Source organism: Bufo bufo, chromosome 3, assembly GCF_905171765.1.
Source record: "Bufo bufo chromosome 3, aBufBuf1.1, whole genome shotgun sequence".
NCBI classification, from domain to species: Eukaryota; Metazoa; Chordata; class Amphibia; order Anura; family Bufonidae; genus Bufo; species Bufo bufo.
In genome coordinates this window covers 101,288,060-101,312,213 of record NC_053391.1, presented here as the reverse complement: position 1 = coordinate 101,312,213, position 24,154 = coordinate 101,288,060, and the positions used below count along the sequence as shown (strand labels likewise).

The following is a 24,154-nucleotide window of genomic DNA, read 5'->3' as shown; positions in this document are numbered from 1 at the left end:
CTGAGTTTGCCTTGAATAACCGTAGACAGGAGTCCACTGATAAGTCACCATTTTTTGGCGCATATGATTTTCACCCTCAGTTTGGTACTTTTTCTGGGACTGAATCTTCTGGTATACCTGAAGAGGAAAGATTCTCTTCTTCGTTGTCTTCTGTCGGAAGATTCAAACTAATATGAAAAAAATGGGTGAAAGACATAAACGGATGGCTTACAAGAGACGTATGACTGTTCCGGACCTGTGTGTGGGTGATTTGGTGTGGTTGTCCACTAAGAACATTAAGTTGAAAGTGCCTTCTTGGAAGTTGGGCCCAAGATTTATTGGTCCTTAAAAAATCTCGGCCATTGTTAATCCGTTGCATTTCGTCTGGAACTTCCGCCGGCCTGGAAGATCCATAATGTGTTTCACAGGTCTTTGTTGAAGAAGTATGTTGAACCTACCTGACCATCTCCTTTGCCACCTCCTACTGTCTTGGTAGATGGTAATCTGGAGTTTCAGATCTCCAGAATACTCAACTCACGTGCTCTTCGTGGCTCCCTTCAGTGCCTTGTGCATTGGAGGGGATACGGCCCCTGAGGAAAGAATGTGGGTTCCGGCGACTGATGTCAATGGTAGTCGCCTTGTGAAGGCCTTTCACAGGGCACACCCGGATAAGGTTGGTCGTGGGTGCCCGGAGGTCACCCGTAGAAGGAGGGTACTGTCACGCCCTGCCCTGTGAGATGCCTGAGAAGACCTGACAGACTTGCTACACGTGAGTCTATCTGACAGATTGGTCTGTTTCTCTTTGTTGTGGTTTTGGGCAGGATCCCACCTCCCCACAGGTTCTGCTCATTAGCTATTTAGTGGTGCTATTTATACCCGCCTCTCACTATAGCCCTTGCGGTTTATATTTGCTGCTGGAGTTCTTAGCTGGTGTTTGGTGGATTTCCTGCTCTCCGTCCGTCTTAAGCTAAGTCCTACTCCTTCCCTTTTGTTGTGTGTTCTGGCTAGGCCTCAGGAAGACGCTGGTTCCTGCACCTTGCGCTAGGAACCGGTTGTCTTATCTCCAGCTCCCTAGCTGAGGGTTTGTTTCAGTTTCAGCTAGGCTTAGGTTCCAGCACATGAGCACTTCCACCTTAAGGATTTGCTCATGTTGTCAGCAGTCAGGGAAAGGCTCAGAGATTGTCACGTGGTGACCTTTCCCTGTTCCTTAGCTTTGGGGCCTAGCCTGGTGTTTTGTTGCTTTTTTGTTGTATTTGCTTTGCTTCCCTTCCCTCACCTACCGTGACAGTTGCCCATAGACTTCTATTGTGACGGATCGAAATGGAAAGGCTTCAATTTTACATTCCGTCCGAGAATTCCGTTATAAACGGAACCTATAATGGAATACCTGAACGCGAGTGCGAACCCACCCTAACCAGCAGACAGACGAAGACTGATGAAAGGAGTAACATATGACTGGATCTCACTACTTCTAGGGATGGTTTCTATTCTGTAACCATGATGGCAGTTCTGCATAGAAGCAGCAGACACAAAATGGTAGGCGATTTTTACCCTCTTGCCTATCATCGCATGACTTTATATGTCATGGCGGTAGGCTATTATCTGTAACCCGACATATAAAAGCACTGGGTATTGTATTACGCTGCGGATCACACAAAAATCAACATGTAATAAGAACCACATGCACATAGCGGAGAAGTCTGCAGCGGTTTTGGTCGCGCTTTTGCAAAAAAAAACTACTTGGATTGCAGGCGTTTTTTGCCACGGAAAAGGCTGTGGACTTCACTGAAATCCACAGAGGAGAGCTGTAGCATATATTGACATGCTGCAGATTTAAAATCTTCACTGCAGGTCAATTTACGCTGCAGTTTTTGTACACGACGTGTGGATGAGATTTCTTAAAATTGTATCCACTTTGCTGGTACTGTAGGAGCATTGAGGCGTTAAACTTCCTTCACGGGGTGCCATGTTACACAAGGAGGCCCTGTATAAAATGACACCGGACACATTAAATCTAGTGCAAAGGAAAACCGGCTTAGTTGCCCCTAGCAACCAATCAGATTCCACCTTTCATTTTTCAAAGAAGCTCTGAAACATGAAAGGTGGAATCTGATTGGTTGCTATAGGCAACTAAGCCAGTTGTGCTTCACACCACTTTTGATAAATCTCCCCTGTTATATTCCTTATGTAGTTTATTTGCAAAATAATCCAAAGGCCATTTCCAAGATGGAATTAGCACATAGACACCTCTACTACGGGAAGAGAGCATCGCTAAAGAACAGAAAGGCAACGCAAGTAGTCTGTCCCTCCCAGGCCGCCGTATCTGATCAGTCAGGAAGCAGCCTGCTTAGTGCTGTGGGGTTGTCTGTCATTACATAATGACAGTGGGGGAGGGCTGCAGAGCTGTAATCAGATAAACGCGGATTGTATGTAGGGATAGCACGGCAGGCAGGAGCAGGAGCCATGGCCGCGGTGCTGCTGCTGTCCGTGGGGATAGTCCTAGGGCTCTATGTGCTCATCTACTACAACTTCATCAAAGGGCGGCAGTGCACGAGTGACGTCAGTCTGCAGGGGAAGACTGTCATAGTGACAGGTAAGTGTCCATGGCGGCGGGGTGCTCCCAGTTCTGTATCCCAGGAGGGATAATCAGAGTTCATTCACACCTGCAGGTCTTTTTGATGCGGTATTTGAGAGAATTCAAAAAGTAACAGAAATATTACCTGTCCATTCTCTCCTTCTTATGATTCACCACAGATTTTTGTAGGCATCAAAAACCTGCTTGTGTGAATGTATCCCTATGATACTAGAGGCCAGTCAGGTGGCCGGAGTCTCCATCTACATTGCATGGTGCGAGGCTGTTCTGTGTGACCTCTGATAAATAGGGATGGAAATCTTGTGACTCCTTGTGGTTTCAAGTTCCGCGTACAAGGTTCAGTTTCGGGTTAACTAAGAATTCCGTTATGGATTCCGCTATAACGGACCATAACTTATAGTCCATGGTAGCGGAATCCATAACGGAATTCTTAGATAACCCGAACTTGAAACTACAAGTTCGCTCAACACTAGTGAAGACCCGTTTATGGCCGGTGTCAGATACTGTCGTCTGAATCAGCCCTAACTGATTAGTGGATTTTTCTGTTCACCTTTGGGGGTTTTTTGCCTTTTTTCTGGAGCCATATTTTGCAGTGTGTTTGCCCACTTGCATTTTATTCATGGTGCTTTTCCCCTATAGAGAAAGTGATGTGAAAATGCCAAGAGCTCCCGCTTGCTGTGTTTTAGAAAGTCGGCCAGAAAGACAAAAAGAAAAGCCACCTAATGAACAAAAATACCTGAGTGCTTCCATGGGGTTTTCTGTCCGTGCCTCCGCACCGCAATAAAGTAGTGCATGCACTACTTTTTTGCGGTGTGGACTCCATTCAAGTGAATGGGTTCGCAGACGGCAGGCACACGGTCAGTGCCCGTGCATAGTGGACCGACACACATCCGTGTGCATGAGCCCAAACAAAACAACAATCAAACTTGTGTTACCTGTTCTTCGTGTTTCCTGTAGCCCTTTCGGCTAATATCGGATGACTTCTTCACAGCACTAGTCATTTCATGTGATCCATATTGCACCTACTATTATTCATCTGAAGTGAAGTGTAACCCGCTAGGCAGTGATGGCCCGCGAACACATGCGGGCTGCCATCTTAAATCACAACTCCGGCGAGGCACAGGTAAGTCCTTACCTGTGCCTGTGTGCGAGCCGGTCTGAAACAAATGCGGTCACTGGGAACAGGCAGTTCCGAGAACAGCCGCCGGGGTCCTTCATCGGGCTGTTCTCGGAACTGCCTGCTCCCGGTGACCGCATTTGTTTGCGACCGGCTCGCGGCGCAGGCACAGGTAGGGACTTACCTGTGCCTCGCCGGACTTGTGATTTAAGATGGCAGCCCCCATGTGTTCGCGGGCGAACTGGCCATCACTGCCGCTAGGTGACGTGACTGATCAACGTATCATCACTGGCCTAGGAAGGCTGCAAGAAGGCCACGGGCTACTGCGAGTCCCAGTGACTTCTCAAACAGCTGAGCGGCAGGGGTGTCACAATGGGGAGTGGGGGAAACCTCCCCACTATACAAGGTGGGGATTATAGGGTAGCAGCTAGGCCTGGAAACAGGGAAAATGGAGCTGGTAACCAACTAAGCATTCCTAAATCCTATCCCTGACCTCCTGACTCGATGGTAGGGGGGCTCATAGTCTTGAACCTGGGCCCTACGGACCCGAACGGTCACTGCAATATGGCGTCAGAAGGTGGAGACAACCGATTCCTCCACGACACGGAGGAACTGGAGTCTCCAACAGGCCTAGCAACAAAGGGAAAGAATGCAGCCAGCAGTGGACGACACGACAGGTAAGTGTCCAGAGGCAGAAAACACCACTGCCAACAGGACTAGTGTTTTAAGTTCGGGTTATTGAAGAATCGCGTTATGGATTCCGCTACCACTGGATCCTGGAAATGCGCATAGGCCCAATCACACACACACACCAGGCAGGACCCAGCACAAACACCAAACACAGAATCCAGTAGAAACAACCTGGACCACCATGAGGCAAGAACCGTGGTGGCACCAGGCCGAGCTGCTTGTAGTTCCCCCTCCGGGGAACTCCAGGGACCCCCTTCCGGAGGTATAGGACATACAAAGGATATGTCTGGCATCAATGCTGACCTGAAACACCAAACCAGACACAACAACAACAACCCCAAACATACAACAAGTGAGGTAGGGTAACAGAAACAAACACAAAGGGGTGACATCGATGTCCCATAAGGTGGCCCTCAAGGACTGGGCAGATGGAATAGCACCAGCTCCACAAGACACTGAAGACAATCTGACCTCAAGCTCACAACTCCAGAACATAAGACCGAGCTCCACCTTACACACCTCTTAACCCCGTGCATACCAGAAAGGGAAAGAAAAAAAGCCTTAAAGGGGAAGTGCACAAGCATGCTCAACAAACAAGACTTTGCCACCGGCAACCTTCATGCGTGGCGAAAGTGTCACGGCAAACTACCACCAAGCCGTGACACGGGGTCCCTGGTGTCGGACCCCCACCAATCAGATACTGATGACCTATCCTCAGAAAGCCCCTTTAACCCCTTACCTACCACCAGTGTACATGTATGGCGCTGACCGGAACGTTAAACTGCTCATGCGTGTTTCATACAGCAGAAACCCGCAGCTAAGGTCTGCAGCCGTACCTGAGTGGGACTAAAAGTATCAGAAGTCTCACCGATATTTCAAGATTCAAAGTTGCCAGAGGCCCACCAGAGAAAATGTGGGGAAATATCCTTATTAAAATGTAACTTTTATAAGATATGCAATAAAATATACACCAGAGGATGCATCAACATTACAAACATACAAACAAATGAGGGGTTCTGTGATAGATACCCCACTGCTGGTAGAACAAGGGTAAGTAAAGAAACTGCTGCGCCTGTATGGACGCAAGCAGTCTTACCTGACCAACCAGGTGACTAGGATCAGCGTGGCAACGGTGATGCCTGGGTCAGACGGAGTCTAGAGTAGATGTGCAGTCACGGGAGTGGTGATGCTGTGCCCTATCTCACCCTAGAAACTTGGGAGAAGGGGGCTGCTCCCATACTGCCTGTCTACACAGAGCACTCGCCCTGGAAAGGGCGACCCCGTCAGGATAGCTGTCCCTAGTTATGGACCTGATCACTAGTCTATTAAACATGCAGATTCTACAGACCTCCCGACGTGGCACGTTTCTGTCGTGTCGACTCCTCAGGGGAAATCAGTACATGTAGGAAAAGACAATATGCACCATATGTAACCGCAGGTAAAGAAGAGGGAAACACTGCAGTCATATGGTTACAAAAAATCAGGCTCTAATGATTGGAATGAGAGGTTGCCATGCTGCAGAGGGATAGATGTTCCTCTGCTCGTTGGTGTGTGAGGATATGGTGGTCCTCGCCAAAGGTAATGTCCCTATAGTTCAGGGGGTTCCTCAACCAATACCAGCCACACTGATACATACCTTCATGTAGTTTAAATAGAGCCCATACGCGCCTCTTCTTGGAAGACCGCCCTGTAAGCATCTGCGTCGGACGTCACGCGCATGCGCCGCACAGCAACGCACAGCAACGCATCAGACGCCGATACCACATGATAGCGGCGGCCAATCATATGGGGAGGCGGAGGGTGTAATCGGTTACCTTGGAGACTATGTCAACGGGAAGAAAACCGCACAGTACGTCTCATGATAGAGGCGTCTGTAGTGACGCTATGACACAAAATCGTAGCAAGATTAGACTGACATTTCTTGCAGGAGTATAGGAACACAGATAAGTCACAGAGAATACAGAACATGATGCCGGGTATACATCGGACAGTGGGATATCTCATGTAGGCTCCTCCCATCACTTTGAATGGGATGACGCCGTTTACATGAGAAATACCTAGATGTTTAACAAGGCCCATCACCGCAATTTATATGAAGCACCCAAAGTCCAGCCTTTCGTTGAGGCCCAGAGGTGCAGATGTTTTAAGACAGAAGATCCATCGGGATTCACGTTGAAGGAGACATTTGTCCCAATCGCCCCCTCTAATGGGAGGCTTTACGAGATTGATACCCAAGAATTTCAAGGAGGCTATGCCATTGTGGGCAGTGTGTACATGTTTCGATAGTGGGGTATCCCGTTTATGTGAGATGTTCCCCTATCCGCCTCCTGAATTCTCGTATCGTCTTACCTACATATTCAATCCCACATTCACACTGGATCCGGTATATGACCCCTCTGGATTTGCAGTTAATGAAATGTGAGATTGAATATGTTTTACCTGTCACGTGGCTTACACGCTATGCAATTGCCACATTTGTGACCGCCCACAATCTTGGATCGCAACCAGGTGGACTTTGTGCGATCAGGTGCATAATGACTATGCACGAGTTTATCACATAGATTGGGTCCCCTTTGATAGGTGATTTGTGGTTGATCACCCAGCACATCTTTCAGGTCAGGGTCCATTTTTAGGACCTCCCAGTGACTTTTTATGATGTGCTTAACTTGTTTGGACCCCCTATCAAAATTAGTGATAATGCTCAAGATCTTAGTTTGCGGGGTAGATGGTTGATTGGGAGTGAGTAAGGAAGATCTTGGTCGGGACAGAGCTGTCTGATACGCCGATCTCAAAACATAATCAGGGTAACCCCTAGACAAAAATCTCATCCTCAGGTCAGCTGCCTGGTTGATGAAATCATGCTTGTCTGAGCAATTGCGTCTAAGTCGCAAGTATTGGCCCCTAGGAATTCCTCTCCTGAGTGGGAGAGGATGGTTACTCTCCCACCTCAGGAGGGAATTCGTGGAGCTAGCCTTCCTATAAATGGACGTGTCCAGTTCCCCCCTATCATTCCTGGAAATGTTTATATCCAGGAATGGTAGAGTCGTAGGATGCGACTCGCAGGTAAAATGCATACCTATCTGGTTCTGGTTAAGGTGCCGGACGAAGGCTTCAAAGCTCCCTTGGTCTCCATTCCAGAGTATGAAGATGTCATCAATGTATCGCGCCCACAGGCCAATTTCATAGGTGTCCAACGCTTCATCTTCCCTAAAGACAAGGGGCTCCCCATCGCTGTACCCCTGAGCTGGTGGTAGGTCCTCCCGTCAAAGGTGAAGAAATTACGTGTTAGGGTGAACTCAAGAAGACGCAGGACAAATTGGCTGTGGGCGCGATACTGACATCCCCGTGATCGGAGGCAGTGCTCTACCGCAGTGAGGCCCAGATTGTGTGGTATAGATGAATAGAGGGCCTCCACATCAATGCTGGAACCACAGCATCTGAAGATGCTAAAACCTGGAAGCAATTGCTTCCATGAGTGCTCAAGCTCCCCCCGATGGAGATCGGGAGAGCCGGATGCGTTATGCGGCAGCTTCAGTCCTCCGGAATTCATTTTTCCATCACATTATACACTGCTCGCTTTCATGGTTACAGACCACCCTGAAATCCATCAGCGGTGGTCGTGCTTGCAAAAGGAAAAAGTGTCAACCTCTCTGGTGGCCGGGACCGTTGGAGCGCACATAGGCTAGTGCTTTTTCCTATATTTTCCTGATCGATTTCAGGATGGTCTGTAACCAGGGAAACGCGCAGTGTATAATGTGATGGAAAAATGAATCCAGCAAAGCAAGCAATATGGACAATCACAATACATTAGTAAGGGCCTTGTATTAACTTTCTCTACATGATAAATGCCATTTGCTGAATTGAGACAACCCTTTTAAAATGCAAGAAAAACTATACCCATGTGGTATTGCTGTAATCGTACGGACCTGGAGAATGAAAGTAACTGGTCAGTTTTACTTTATAGGAAACGCTGTAAAAACAAATCCCATAAAACTGTTGCAGAATTGCGTTGTTTTGTTTTTTTTCCCACCCCATTTGGAATTTTTTTTCCAGCTCCCCACTACATCGTATGCAATATTAAACAATGGAATTAGAGAGTACAACTTCTCCCGCAAAAAAATAAGCCCTCATTCAGCTATGTAAAAGGAAAAATAAAAGTTATGGCCCCAGAAAGGCAGGGAGTGAAAAATTTAAAACCCTCAGGGACTGAAAGGGTTAAACCGTGTGCATCCGGCAGAGTGGTGGACACACGGAACGGGTTATGTAAAGAACTTTAGGAAACTTTGACCTCGCTTATAAACTCCTAAACAGGAAAAGATAGAACAAAACGTCCCCTGTGTCTCTGAGTAAATTGTAGCCAAGACTGATATATCACACGACCCCCTACCCATTAGAAAAACCTGAGCAGAATTCAATGTGGCGGATTTCAAAATGGCAACAAAAATGTTTCCTCCACCAAGTCATGCAGCCTCCGCCCTGATTGGTGCTTTCACACGTTGGAAGTCATTTTTCCCCTCACCCATGCGACTAGGACCTCCCATCCAGGACAGGAAACCTGAAGAGATAAAATGGTTCACACCCCAGTTCAGGTTTCCTGTCCTATGGATAGGAGGTACCTGAGGAGCTCTGGCTCCTACAGTTGCTTTGGTTCTCACCTCAGGAGGTCCGGGTCTACTATACCGTAAAGGGACCTATCCCTGGCGGTGTCAGTCTCCTTGGGAGCCGCTGCCCAGGCCTGCTCTTCTTCCCGCCTCCTCCCAAGCCTCGTTGGGCAGCCTCTGTGGCCGTGTTCAGGCGGCTCCTGGTCCGATGCAGCAGGGTGCCCGGCTTCCTGCTTCCAAGATGGCGGCGCGCGCTTCTCTTGCGTTCTGGTGGAAACCCATATCCTGCACAGCACTGTGTGCACACAAGGCTGGCTGCCTTCTCCTGATGCCAAGTTATCAAACGCGCCTCGACTCCTTTTAACCCCTAGGCCCAAAAATGCCTATTCCAACGCATGAGGATGCCCACACCTCTTCCGGCCCGGCGCCCGGAAATTACATCAATGAGCCGGAAGGGGCCACCCCGGCGCGCATGCGGTGGGGGCCGCACTATAAGGTAGGATAATAATTAGATTAAGGATATCCAGATGAAAGGTCCTCTAAGTTTTTTTTTCTTTGATTCCTGATTAGCAGATAATCCATGGATTAAAAAGATTCTTGTCGGCAGCATCAAGAATGCCCCCTTCTTTAAGACCCTTGTCTCCCCCCTGGGATTTGAATACTGTCCTTTCGGCCCTATCACAAAAGCCGTTTGAACCATTAACTGAGATTTCTATTAAAATGCTTACTTTCAAAATGGCCTTCCTTTTAGCTATAACATCTGCTAGACGGGTTTCAGAAATGCAGGCTCTCTCTGCCTCCCTCCCTTTACTACCAGACCAATTCCATCCTTTCAGCCTAAGGTGGTCTCTGATTTTCATAGAAGTCAGGATGTGATTCTACCCTCCTGTCCAAATCCAACCAATCTGTTGGAAGAAAGATTCCATTGCCTTGATGTCAGAAGGTGTTTAGTTTTTTACCTAGACTCCACATCATCTTGGAGAATAGATGAGAATCTCCTTATTCAGTTTTTGGGTAGAGCTAGAGGTCGCAAAGTCTCTACTAGTGTTAGATGGTGTGGGGATTCGCTCTGGTAGGCCGCTTAGCGGACGCAGTATAGAGGCAATCACAAAGTCTTTAACTTATAGTTCAGTGTTTATTCACACAGAAGGCACAACAAAATAACAGTGCGCAGTGTTGGTGTATGTTCACACCATGGACAGTCCACAGAACACAAACGGTCACCTGGTTAGCAGTTTTTCATCAGCCATCCTTAGCATGCCTTAGGGGGCCTGTTTACCAGCAATGCGGCTCTCAGCCCTTTACTGTGAAATGGAGGATAATCCACACAGCTGAGACTGCTGGCTGGGTTTTTATATCCCCAAAACCTGGCCTGGAACGTGGGGAGGAGCCACCTACCCTGCACTTTGCCTTCTCCCAGTAAGAGCTGGCCCGGATCGGCTCTACAGCCATACTAAATAACAAATGGTGTCAGTCAGCACTAACTGCTGCTGACACTTTAAATTACCAGCTCTTACCTCACTAAGGCCAGGAATCTCTGTGAAACATACCTTCTGTCAATGACGGACCCTTGCGCCTTCCTACAATGGGTTAAGAATTCTATATCCCTGGCTTATTCTTCCCTTAGCCTGACTCGTCGTTCGGGGCTCATTCCACTAGAACTGTGGCGGCCTCTTGGGCGGATGCTTCTCTGGCCCAGATATGCAGAGCTGCTACTTGGAGCTCTCCCCATACCTTTTTTTTAGACCTTACAGACTGCATCTTGACTCAGATGCAGCCTTTGGGAGAAAAGTGCTACAAGCTGTAGTCGTCTCCCCCCCCCCCCCCCCTTCCTAAATTCTTTATCTTATAGTTTAGGCTACTTTCACACTTGCGGCAGAGTGAACCGGCAAAACGTATGTCAACTGATGGCATTAGTAAGACTGATCAGGATTCTGATCAGTCTTAAAAATGCCTGATCAGTCAAAAAAATGCATTGAAATGCCGGATCCGTCTTTTTGATGTCATCCGGCAAAACGGATCTGGCATTTATTTATTTTTTTCACCTTTTTTTCGGTCTGCATATTCGCAGACCGAAAGGACGGATCCGGCATTCAGTCAAAATGACTGAACTGAAGACATCCTGATGCATCCTGAACGGATTTCTCTCCATTCAGAATGCATTAGGATAAAACTGATCAGTTCTTTTCCGGTATAGAGCCCCTAGGACGGAACTCAATACTGGAAAAGAAAAACGCTAGTGTGAAAGTACTCTAAGAGTAATTGTTGTTTTCTAGAAGTTACATCAACTACAGTCGTGGCCAAAAGTTTTGAGAATGACAAAAATATTAGTTTTCACAAAGTTTGCTGCTAAACTGCTTTTAGATCTTTTTTGTTTCAGTTGTTTCTGTGATGTAGTGAAATATAATTACACGCACTTCATACGTTTCAAAGGCTTTTATCGACAATTACATGACATTTATGCAAAGAGTCAGTATTTGCAGTGTTGGCCCTTCTTTTTCAGGACCTCTGCAATTCGACTGGGCATGCTCTCAATCAACTTCTGGGCCAATTCCTGACTGATAGCAACCCATTCTTTCATAATAACTTCTTGGAGTTTGTCAGAATTAGTGGGTTTTTGTTTGTCCACCCGCCTCTTGAGGATTGACCACAAGTTCTCAATGGGATTAAGATCTGGGGAGTTTCCAGGCCATGGACCCAAAATGTCAATGTTTTGGTCCCCGAGCCACTTAGTTATCACTTTTGCCTTATGGCACGGTGCTCCATCGTGCTGGAAAATGCATTATTCTTCACCGAACTGTTGTTGGATTGTTGGAAGAAGTTGCTGTTGGAGGGTGTTTTGGTACCATTCTTTATTCATGGCTGTGTTTTTGGGCAAAATTGTGAGTGAGCCCACTCCCTTGGATGAGAAGCAACCCCACACATGAATGGTCTCAGGATGCTTTACTGTTGGCATGACACAGGACTGATGGTAGCGCTCACCTTTTCTTCTCCGGACAAGCCTTTTTCTAGATGCCCCAAACAATCGGAAAGAGGCTTCATCGGAGAATATTATTTTGCCCCAGTCCTCAGCAGTCCAGTCCATTCACCATACTTTCTGCAGAAGATCAATCTGTCCCTGATGTTTTTTTGGAGAGAAGTGGCTTCTTTGCTGCCCTTCTTGACACCAGGCCATCTTCCAAAAGTCTTGGCCTCACTGTGCGTGCAGATGCGCTCACACCTGCCTGCTGCCATTCCTGAGCAAGCTCTGCACTGGTGGCACTCCGATCCTGCAGCTGAATCCTCTTTAGGAGACGATCCTGGTGCTTGCTGGACTTTCTTGGACGCCCTGAATCCTTCTTAACAAGAATTGAACCTCTTTCCTTGAAGTTCTTGATGATCCTATAAAGTGTTGATTGAGGCGCAGTCTTAGTAGCCACAATATCCTTGCCTGTGAAGCCATTTTTATGCAACGCAATGATGGCTGCATGCGTTTCTTTGCAGGTCACCATGGTTAACAATGGAAGAACAATGATTTCAAGCATCACCCTCCTTTTAACATGTCAAGTCTGCCATTTTAACCCAATCAGCCTGACATAATGATCTCCAGCCTTGTGCTTGTCAACATTCTCACCTGAGTTAAAGGGACTCTGTCACCACTTTCTAACCCCCCCTTTTAAAAGTATTGTTCTCTCCATGGCGCCCTTGTGATTACAAAGGTGTTGTTATAACATAAATTCGCTGTCTCGTTTTGATAAAAATACCTTTCATCTAACCTGTCAATCTTGTGGATAAGGTGCCCAGGGCGTTTCTGAAGGTCTGAAGCTGCCGCCTGCCCCCGTTGGTGCCCAGCTCATCCCCTGATCCTTTCAGCGCCGCCTGAATGTAAAGAAATCTGCCTCCGGCTCTCGCTCAGTGCCCCCTCCTCCTTTTCAAAGATCCCGCGTGTGCGCACAGGCCTGTGCCTGATGCGCCCGTGCGGACATTTAGAATCAGCCTCATTGAGCGAAGTGCGCATGCGCGCACTTCGCTCAACCTCCTCATAAGACGAGCACTGCAGCCAGCCACTCAGAGCCTGCCAAGCGCTGTATGGAGCCGCAGGCTCTGAGTGGCTGGCTGCAGTGCTCGTCTTATGAGGAGGTTGAGTGAAGTGCGCGCATGCGCACTTCGCTCAATGAGGCTGATTCTAAATGTCCGCACGGGCGCATCAGGCACAGGCCTGTTCGCACGCGCGGGATCTTTGAAAAGGAGGAGGGGGCACTGAGCGAGAGCCGGAGGCGGATTTCTTTACATTCAGGCGGCGCTGAAAGGATCAGGGGAGGAGCTGGGCACCAACGGCGGCGGCGGCGGGCGGCAGCTTCAGACCTTCAGAAACGCCCTGGGCACCTTATCCACAAGATTGACAGGTTAGATAAAAGGTATTTTTATCAAAACGAGACGGCGAATTTATGTTATAACAACACCTTTGTAATCACAAGGGCGCAATGGAGAGAACAATACTTTTAAAAGGGGGGGTTAGAAAGTGGTGACAGAGTCCCTTTAACAAGACGATTACTGAAATGATCTCAGCAGGTCCTTTAATGACAGCAATGAAATGCAATGGAAAGTTTTTTTTGGGATTAAGTTAATTTTCATGGCAAAGCAGGACTATGCAATTCATCTGATCACTCTTCATAACATTCTGGAGTATATGCAAATTGCTATTATAAAAACTTAAGCAGCAACTTTTCCAATTTCCAATATTTATGTAATTCTCAAAACTTTTGGCCACGACTGTACATACCTGTGCAGAATGGGCCGCCTTAGGACACATCTGTGAAAAAATGCGTACCTGTTTTATCCGTGAAGATGTCCGTGAAGGATCCGTGGTTGGTCCGTGTGTCCGTTTTTACCACCCATGTATCATCCGTAATTCACTGACGTTGCTCAGCTGAAAATTAAAGGGGTTATCCAAGTCAATAAAAATGTCCCCATACGCCGGGCCCCTCACAATAAATATACTTACCTGGTTCTCCGCTCCTGTCCCCGCACCGCCGCTGCTGCTTCTCCCCGTGCGTGGATGACAACATCCAGGGAGCAGCCAATGGAAGATGGGGGCGAGCCTCCCTAGCGTCACCCGTGATGCTAGGGAGGCTTGTCCCCGTTCCCTGCCTGCCATTGGCTGCTCCCCCCCCCCCCCCCCCCCCGCCCCTGACACCGGATGTTTTCATCCGCACACGGGGAGAAGTGGCAGTGCGGGGAGCCAGGTAAGTATATTCAGTGTGGGGGGCCTGGCATATGGGAGACATTTTTATAGTCTTGGATAACCCCTTTAACCCCTTTAATTTCCAAAGAATCTCTTATCTGTCTTCAGTGAAAAAACAAATGCACCACAGATGCCATCTGTGGTGTGTCCGTGATTTTCACGGACCCATAGACTTCTATAGACGTGCTTGGTCCGCATCACGGATCAAAGTAGCGCATATTTCCGTGATTTTATTTATTTATTTTACTGACCCACGGTCACAAAAAAAAAATACTGAAATGTGAACAGACACAAATCAATGGGTATGTGTGTTGTCCATGGAAAATACGAACAGCACAGTGTAAACCATGTGCCCGTCCGGAAATGTGGATGGGCACATGGTTTAACTGCAGAACCACACAGTTATTCACAGAAAGCAAGCAATTGACAGTTCATCAAAGAAAACAACTGCAGCTGACATGATCGTGTAGTTTTTAGCCACATCTCAAGCACCCACCAGATGCCATGTCTGCTCCAACCCTAGGCCTGACATCTGTGTGATCATCACATGCCCAGGAGCGTTTTCCACCTTCTGAAAGTAAACTGTGAAGGTTCTCATTCAGTGACTGCAAGTAGAGATGTTAAAATTTGGAACTGAAGCACAAAGTGGATGACAAAAATGTATAACTAATCCTTATCCAGCCATTAAACGTTCCCTGCAGAAACTACAATAACCCTTTAAAGAGGAGAGTTACCTGGCCACCTAGAACTGGACCTCAGTTTTGGATCTTCTGCCCCTTTGCCCCGTCGTAGAATGGACAGTGTATGAGCTGTGAATGCACCACCTGTCGAGATCTCTGACCAATGAAAAGAGAGAGGGGGGAGATTTATCAAACTGGTGTAAAGTAGAACTGGCTTAGTTGCCCATAGCAACCAATCAGATTTCACTTTTCATTTTCCAAAGGAGCTGTGAGAAATGAAAGGTGAACTCTGATTGGTTGCTGTGGGTAACTAAGCCAGTTCTAATTTACACCACTTTGATAAATCTCCTCCATAGTTTTTTCTGTTCTTTTTTTACTGACTCCCTATTAAATTTTCGCACACAGGAGCAAATGTTGGAATCGGCAGAATGACCGCTCTAGACATGGCCAAGCGGGGAGCTCGGGTCATTTTGGCTTGTCGCGTGAAAGAAACGGGAGAAGCTGCTGCGTATGACATACGTACAGTAAGTGGAGAATTCACAGCAACATGTATGATGTTTATTCTGCTCAGACATTACTCTGTTGCCCCCTCTTCCTCCCTCAACGTTCCCACAAATGGATGCCCACCGGGGTTGTCACCCAGACGTCTTGTTCTGCAGTGACGCTTTATATTGCAGGATGCATTGAAGATGTAAAGGTCCATAGCCTTGCTCGAAAGTTGCCTGTAATTCCTAAATCTATGGCGGTGTACTACCGTGTGAATCCGCAATGCACAGGCATCGGCCGTGTAAATCCAATATTGCGGCGCAGACCCATTGACTTGAATGGGTCTTCGATCCGCAATACACAGCAAAAGAGACCACTTGTCCTTTCTTTTGCGGTTCGGAGGCATGGACTAGAAAGCTCACGGAAGCGCTTTGTAGTGCTTCCAATCCATGCCTCCGCTCTGCACAGCATCATATGTTGCGGATTGCGGACCCACTCAAGTCAATGAGTCTGCACCCATGATTCACGCGATTCTTATGGCCGGTGCCCGTACATTGCTGACCCGCCGTTTGCAGTCTGCAATACAGGCGCGGACGGCCTACGGTCGTTTGAATGAGCCTTAGGCTGCGTTCACATCTCCATTAGACTTGATCCGGTATTTATGCCAGAAAGCAGCTGGATCGCCACCAGATCCCATTATAATCAATAGGGATCTGTCGGTGATCTGGTGGATCTCTGCCGGAACGGCCTGCTGGAAACGTTCACTGGAGATGAGAATGTAGTCTTATCATATTATCATTATGGGTAACTGATTACTGTGCAGCCTCTTGTGTGACAAGTAGAAACCATTCACATTTCTCACAAAAACGAAATGCACAATGAATCACTAACTTTTTGGAATTAGATTTTCAGACTGATCAAATATTAAATGGATTTTCCAGGTTTAGGATCTTCATTGTCTATCCTTAGGATAGCAGGAGTCAGACAACCCACACCCCAGTCAATCATCCGTTCTGTAGTAGCTGCAGCGACAGAACTCCACAGCTCCACCCATTATGCAGTGGACAGAGCTGGTTACTGCAGCGCGGCTCCCATTGAAATAAATGCGGCAGTAACCTGCCCTGTCCACCGCACAATGTAATTCCAGCTCCAGAGCTACTGCAGAACTGCTGATCGGTAAGAGTGCGGGGTGTCTGACTCCTGAAGGTCAGATAGCAACGGCCTGTCTTGAGGATAGGCCATCACTTGTAATGGGTTGGACAACACCAGGTCATAAAGCAGTTCTTTAGAGTAACGCTATTCGCATACTGCAAGCCTCTCATTATATATAATGTGACAATTTGGGGGTCTGGGATCGCCATATTCTCAGTTTAGATGTTTGGCACACCTCAAGAAGTCACTCTAAGGCCCCTTTCACACGGGCGAGTATTCCGCGCGGATGCGATGCGTGAGGTGAACGCATTGCACCCGCACTGAATACCGACCCATTCATTTCTATGGGGCTGTTCACATGAGCAGTGATTTTCACGCATCACTTGTGTGTTGCGTGAAAATCGCAGCATGCTCTATATTCTGCGTTTTTCACGCAACGCAGGCCCCATAGAAGTGAATGGGGTTGCGTGAAAATCGCAAGCAAGTGCGGATGCGGTGCGATTTTCACGCATGGTTGCTAGGTGACAGTCTATTCACTGTATTATTTTCCCTTATAACCTGGTTATAAGGGAAAATAATAGCATTCTGAATACAGAATGCTTAGGGGGTGATCAATTGAGGGTTAAAAAAAAAAAAAAAAAAAAAAAAAATTAACTCACCTTCTCCTCTTGTTCGCATAGTTCCCGGTCTCTTCTTTACTTCTCAAAAGATGAACTACCGGCTAGGACCTGTGGTGACGTCAGATCACATGGTCCATCACCACATGGACTGTTTTCCGCCATGTTTGACAGTTGGGTGGAGCGGGGGCACATTGGGGGCCTCAGCAAATTTACTAACATTTAAGACTGGAAACGGGTGTAAATTATGGCGATAAACTACTCCAGGCAAGGCTAGAGTCATTTTTTTTACGCCAGGTTCACGGGCTGCCGTAGAACCGCACGCCTGATCATAAATTCGCCAAATCGTATGGCAGCGTAGGGGCGACTCTAAGAGTGGCGTAAAAAGCTGGTTTTAGTAAATGACCCCCAAAATTATAGTAGAACAAATATCCCAGTCTGGCAGCTCCACTGCCACAATACATTTAGTGGTACATGTGACTATATGAAACCTTGTAATATATTTAATTAGGGAAAAGCAAAGTCTTCCTCACTGTTCAGCAGCTTGTACTTCCCATTTCCTTGCCTGTAAATCTATTGTCACCTAGACTCTAGTAAGGCCTTAGGCCAGACACAGACGAGCGAGTTCAATTCGAGAAACTTGCAGCGTGTGGCAGTGTTAGTTCCCGTTCTGACCTCGGCTCCTCTAAATAATGATTTATGAGGCTGTGGGGGAGACTTATCAAACTGGTGTAAAGTAGAACTGGCTTAGTTACCCATAGCAACTAATCAGATTCTACCTGTCAGGCTTTGGAAATCTGATTGGTTGCTATGGGCAACTAAGCCAGTTCCATTTTTACACCAGTTTGACAGTTTTCCTGTTCTGTGGGGCCTAACACCCCGCTCCCCCTTGATTAGCTGTTCCCTCGGCCACCAGAACTAGCACTTTAACAACAAGTAGCACAGCTCCGTTCTCAGTGTAGTGGCCATGCTGGCTACCATTCAGTTCAGTGGGCGCTGAGATGCGGGAACCCACCTCGGCCACTACACTTTGGAGCTGTGCTACTTGTTCCATTCAAAGTGCTAGTTCTGGCTCCGGAGGCTGCGGGACCACTGATCGGTGGGTGTGCGGGGTGTCGTACCCACGCTGATCAGACAATAATGACCTATCCTGAGGATAGGTCCTTAATATTAGGTCTCTGCATTTTGGAAATGTGTAGCATCGTGCAGGCTTAGACATGTCCTGTATGTCTTGTTGTTTCTGCAGCTATCTGGAAACAGTCAGGTGCTCTTCATGAAGCTGGATCTGGCCTCCGTTGCCTCAATTAGGTCATTCTGCAAGACGTTTCTGAGCAGTGAACCTCGCCTGGACATACTTATTAACAACGCAGGTGAGACATCAGAAGAATCCATGAGAAATGCGTCTGTCCCATGCCCCCATTTACCTAAAAGGCCATTAATATTATCCATATGAGAAATCGCCCCTAAAAGTCTGATGTGATAACATGACCTTGTGATTCTGTTCCTTTTAGGCCTCGAAAGTAAAGGCAAGACTGAAGACGGCTTCAATATGGTCTTTGGAGTCAATCACTTGGGTCACTTTCTGCTGACGCTCTTGCTTCTGGATCGTCTCAAGCAGTGTAGCCCCAGCCGTGTTGTGGTTCTCGCCTCCAGTGCTCACAAAAGGGGAAAAATTGACTTCAAGAATCTGAATCCGGCTGGAGAAACTTGGATGGAAATTCTCCAGGCGTATTGTGACAGTAAACTCGCCAATGTCCTGTTTGCCCGTGAGCTAGCCAACAGATTACAAGGCACTGATGTGACTTGTTATGCTGTTCACCCAGGTAGGTGCCACTGTCTGCCCTGTTCTATAGCACAGTGCTAACAATCCAGCCATGGCATCGTGTGGGAGTAACCTGTGATGGTGGCTTTATGCCGTACTCCTCTAATATGTGAGTATTATATGGTTGCATAGCGTCTTTCCACATTATTCTAACCCTTGGTGCTGCCATATGATGCCTGGGTATAGCACCACATTACGGAGATAACCCTAGAAACGATTCTACTTGCATAAGAATGGTTTTCCATATGGAATCAAGGGTACAAAGAGGTACAGTATGGCCCCATAGATCTGTCGGGGGTGTACTGTGGCTACACATAAATTTGAGCTTGTATGGAGGCGTAATATTATTTTTAAACTTTTGACAAGTCATAGTGACATCAAAAGTTTTGATTGGTGGGGGCCTGAGTGCTGAGACCCCTGCCGATCACTAGATTGAGGAGAGGGCTCTGTCTTATTCCTTGCCACAGGAGACAGCATGGATAGGGGCCCATAGATTGTCTATTGAGTCCATCTCCTACGGTGTGAGGGCTTCTCTCTCCTAGTGATCGGCAGGGGGCTCAGCACTCGGACCTCCACCAAGAAAAACTTTTCATATGACATTAAGTTTGCCTGAAGTATACTGATATTTTAATGTTCAGCCAGATGACAATGGCTCCTTCACACCTGCTAGGAAATGTATTCATTTGTGGCATTATGTTGTACCTATGAAACTGACTGGAGGCATCCGTGTTCGTCCTATACATACCTATAGAAGACTACCAGACCGCATGCAGTCAATAGTACACTTTATCTGCAAAATTCATAAGAAAATTCATGTATTAAAAACAAGTACAGGGAAATGGCGGCATCAACCGAAAGGGGGCACAATGGTAACAGTTCATACTAATCCCACGAAATGAAATCCAAGTTAAAGTGCAAGAAATAATCCAAGTATGCAAAGGACAGAATCAGTTACCCATAGTGTGCCCTATAACTTTCTCAGCACTGTGGGCACATATGAACATGGGACCAACACAGATGCCAAGCGCACATGTAACAAGTCAGCCAGTTTCATAGGTACAAATCCGCTGACAGATGCCCATTAAGCCGAGGTCAATTCACACTGCATTTGCAATAAATGGCAGGAGTATACATCTGGAGGATTTCTCTGTATTAGGCCTCATGCACACGACCGTTGTTTGGGTCCTCATCCGAGCCGCCGTTTTGGCGGCTCGGATGCGGACCCATTCACTTCAATGGGGCCGCAAAAGATGCATCCGTGGCTCCGTTAAAAAAATATAACATGTCCCATTCTTGTCCGCGCTTTGCGGACAAGAATAGGCATTTATATTGCTGGCGCCTGTTCCGTTCCGCAAATTGCGGAAGGCAACACGGACGGCTTTCGTTTTTTGCGGATCCGCGGTTTGCGGTCATGTGCATGAGGCCTAAAATAGTGCAGTCTCATGAAAAAAAATAACGTAAGCTGACACATGCCAGTATGATGGAGGCCAAAAGGACTCTTTTGGCCTCTATTGGGTGAATTGATGCCTGAAGATACTCAGTGTGAATGTAGCCTTAGGCCTCATGCACACGACCGCGATTGGCATCCGCGTCTGTGATCCGTGGCTGTAGGCTACTTTCACACAGACGGATCGCAAGCTTTTTCAGAGCTGAGTTTCCACTTCGTGAAAACTCAGATCCGACAGTATTTTCTAACACAGAGGCGTTCCCATAGTGATGGGGACGCTTCAAGTTAGAATATACTACGAACTGTGTACATCACTGCCCCCTGCTGCCTGGCAGCACCCGATCTCTTACAGGGGGCTGTGATCCGCACAATTAACCCCTCAGGTGCCAGACCTGAGGGGTTAATTGTGCGTATCCTAGCCCCATGTAAGAGATCAGGTAATGCCAGGCAGGAGGGGGCACACCCCGCTCCCTCCCCAGTTTTAAATTCATTGGTGGCCAGTGGGCCCCCCCTCCCTGCCCTGTATTACTGTACATTCATTGGTGGCCAGTACGGCTCCCTCCCCCTCCTAATTAAAATCCTCCCCCCCCCCTACCCATCATTGGTGGCAGCGGAGAGTTTCGATCGGAGTCCCAGTTTAATCGCTGGGGCTCCGATCGGTAACCATGGCAACCAGGATGCTACTGCAGTCCTGGTTGCCATGGTTACTTAGCAATTTTTAGAAGCATTATACTTACCTGCGATGTCTGTGACCGGCCGGGCGCTCCTCCTACTGGTAAGTGACAGGTCTGTGCTATAAGCAATGCGCCGCACAGACCTTTCAATTAGGTACCAGTAGGACGAGCGCCTGAGGTCGTGTGCATGAGGCCTTACACTGTTTTATAACTTGTAACAGTGACTTATCTGAGGAATATTAATTTCTGCAGTTTTATGTAGAATATATTGCTGCAGAATTTCTGTTTGGGGACAGTAAATGCAGAGGATGTTGTCTTTTAAGTACAAAAATACAGTAGAAGGTGGCTATGAAGAAAATGAAGTCTTATGTTATACCTCGTACATTAATCTTTCCTTCTTGTAGGTGTGGTGCGCACAAATTTAGCCCGCAGTTTTCCACGCTGGCTTCAGATCCTGGTGTACCCCTTTGTGTGGCTCCTACTCAAGACCTCTATGGATGGAGCGCAGACTTCCATTTACTGTGCTGTCCAAGAGGAGATTGAAATGTACAGCGGCCGCTACTTTGCTGACTGCAGGGTGCAACAGGTCCAGCCCCACGCACGAGATGACGCAGTAGCCAAGAAACTGTGGGAAGTTAGTGAAGATCTCCTTGGATTAAGCAAATAAAGGTTCCAACATCCAGTATTTAACCAGCAGGCAGCAAATGTGACTGGCGCCTATGCAGAATCCGAGGTCTCTCCTTTACTTCCCATACAAGCACTTTACAAGTGACGCATGGCAGACGCCGGATTACGTAGTCCATGCCGCATTCTTGTATAGAACTTGTATGAGACCAGTACACTGCACACAAGTGAAAAAGCGCCTTTAGGCCTATTGCACACGACCGTATGGCTTTTTCAGTTTTTTTTCTTTCTGTTGTGTTTCCGTTTCTGTTCCGTTTTTTACGTTCCGTTTTTCCGTATGGCATATACAGTAATTACATAGATAAAATTGGGCTGGGCATAACATTTTCAATAGATGGTTCAGGAAAAAACGAAACGGAATGCATTTCCGTATGTGTTCCGTTTTTTTTGCGGACCGTGATTTGCGAGCAATAATAGGACATGTTCTATGTTAAAACAGAACGGAAAAACGGAATGCATACGGAGTACATTCCGTTTTTTTTGCGGAACCATTGAAATGAATGGTTCCGTATATGGAACGCAAAAAACGGCCAGTAAACGGGAAAAAAAACGGCCGTGTGCAGGCGGCCTTAAGCAGTGGTTTTGCAGTTGTTCATAGTTCACATTGGAGGTGATGTACTAAGATTTTTAATAACTTGTCCCATGGGAGTTTTTACGCTGTCCTTCCTTCTGGGGAGTGGCAGGGCCCGGCCATTGGCCCCAACAAATTGACTAATATTTACGTAAATGACGCCTGAAATCTGCTCCAGCCAGGGTACATTTCGAACTAGACGCACAGACTGACGGAGCATACTCTTAATTTACTGTAGGTGCATCCTCTGGCAGCGCCAGGGTTATTTAAGACTGCCGTAAAACGCTGGTCTTTGATAAATGACCCCCCTAGAGTTCAAGGGAAGGCGCTGCCGGAGGGGAGCAAGTTTGTTTACTTTTTTTTTTACGTTTAACCCTTTCACCCCTGGAGGAGTTGTTCATTTTTGGGTTTTTTTGCGTTTTCGTTTTGCGCTCTCCCTGCCATAACTTTTTTATTTGTCTGTTCACATAGCCATATGAGGGCTTGTTTTTTGCGGGACAAGTTGTACTTTCCAACGACACCATTTAATATTGCATATAATGTAGTGGGAAACGGGGAAAAAAATTCCAAATGGGGTGAAATTGCAAAAATAAAATGCAATTCCACCACAGTTTTACGTGTTTTTTATTACTTTTATTCTAGAGGTCAGTACGAATCCAGCGATGCCTAGTTTTTCTGAAGCATTAATTAATGCTAGGAGCATTAGGCACTTATTCACCTGGCGAGCAGCTGCAGGTCCCCTCCTGAGTTCATCTGCATCATCCTCCTCAGTATGCTTGACGGGGCGGTATTTTGTGCTGGCCCTGTCTACTTCTGTTGCCCAGCCTATTAGTGGGTTGTGTTGCCCGACCTTCTGTCAGTTTGGACGCGTCTACACCCGGGGTGTTTTTTTTTTTTTTCCATGGCCACTTAAGTTCCCAATCCTCCCCTGCAGGTTTGAAAACAGAAATTGCGTACAGATTTTCCTAGAGTGTTCTCTGCATTTCCGCACCAAATCTGCATGTGTTTTTGTGGATTTTGATGCAGTTTTACCCGATCTCACCCTTTTGCATTGGCAAATAAAGTGTACATGAGATTTGTCTCATACATACACTTTGCTGGTACCTTATTATGCTGCACGTAATCCACAGAGTGTGCAGATAGCCTTAAGGCACCCCACCTGTTTCTCATATTCCGGTAAAATTATCATGTGACATCCATAGCCAATCAGAGTAGTCCCTAAACTTACAATATTAACTGGTTCCAGGACACCTAAGTGATTAAAACCATCTCCCTATAGAAAACCGATAACTGCTCCCGAAGCCCCCATCATGCTGCATTACTGTTCTGTCCCCAGAGTTGTGGCATCAACAAATAGCTGCTGAAGTTATCGCTAATCACTTCCGAATCCTCTCATCTAGTCAGAAATCTGCCAGTGTTTAGCATTGTAAATGCTCTGGGGACCAGCGAGCAGCGCAAATATTTGGAGACTTATTGTTTCTTTTAATTGAGCCTCTTTTGAATGCAATTGACTCACTAAATCGTCGCTTGCCACTTGTTAACCCCTTAAAAACAGGCTAATTTTTGTTTTTGCGTTTGTTTGTTTTTCTTTCACACTGGCGTTTTTGGCTTTCCGTTTGTGAGATCCGTTTAGGGGTCTCACAAGCGGTCCAAAACGGATCAGTTTTGCCCTAATGCATTCTGAATGGAAAAGGATCCGCTCAGAATGCATCAGTTTGCCTCCGTTCAGTCTCCATTCCGCTTTGCAAGCAGCGTTTTGGTGTCCGTCTGACTAAACTGAGCCAAACGAATCCATCCTGGCACACAATGTAAGTCAA

At 47.1% G+C, this 24,154-nt stretch overlaps 1 protein-coding gene across 1 annotated transcript; it reads left to right on the top strand.

Annotated features, from left to right (window-relative positions):
- Positions 1-2,373: 2,373 nt before the first annotated feature.
- On the top strand, positions 2,374-21,953 carry DHRS13 (dehydrogenase/reductase 13). Its single transcript, XM_040423412.1, has 5 exons — positions 2,374-2,572; positions 15,290-15,408; positions 18,386-18,509; positions 18,651-18,962; positions 21,487-21,953. Exons 1-5 carry the CDS (start codon positions 2,443-2,445, stop codon positions 21,747-21,749), a joined length of 948 nt encoding a protein of 315 aa, XP_040279346.1. The 5' UTR covers positions 2,374-2,442; the 3' UTR covers positions 21,750-21,953.
- Positions 21,954-24,154: the final 2,201 nt, after the last annotated feature.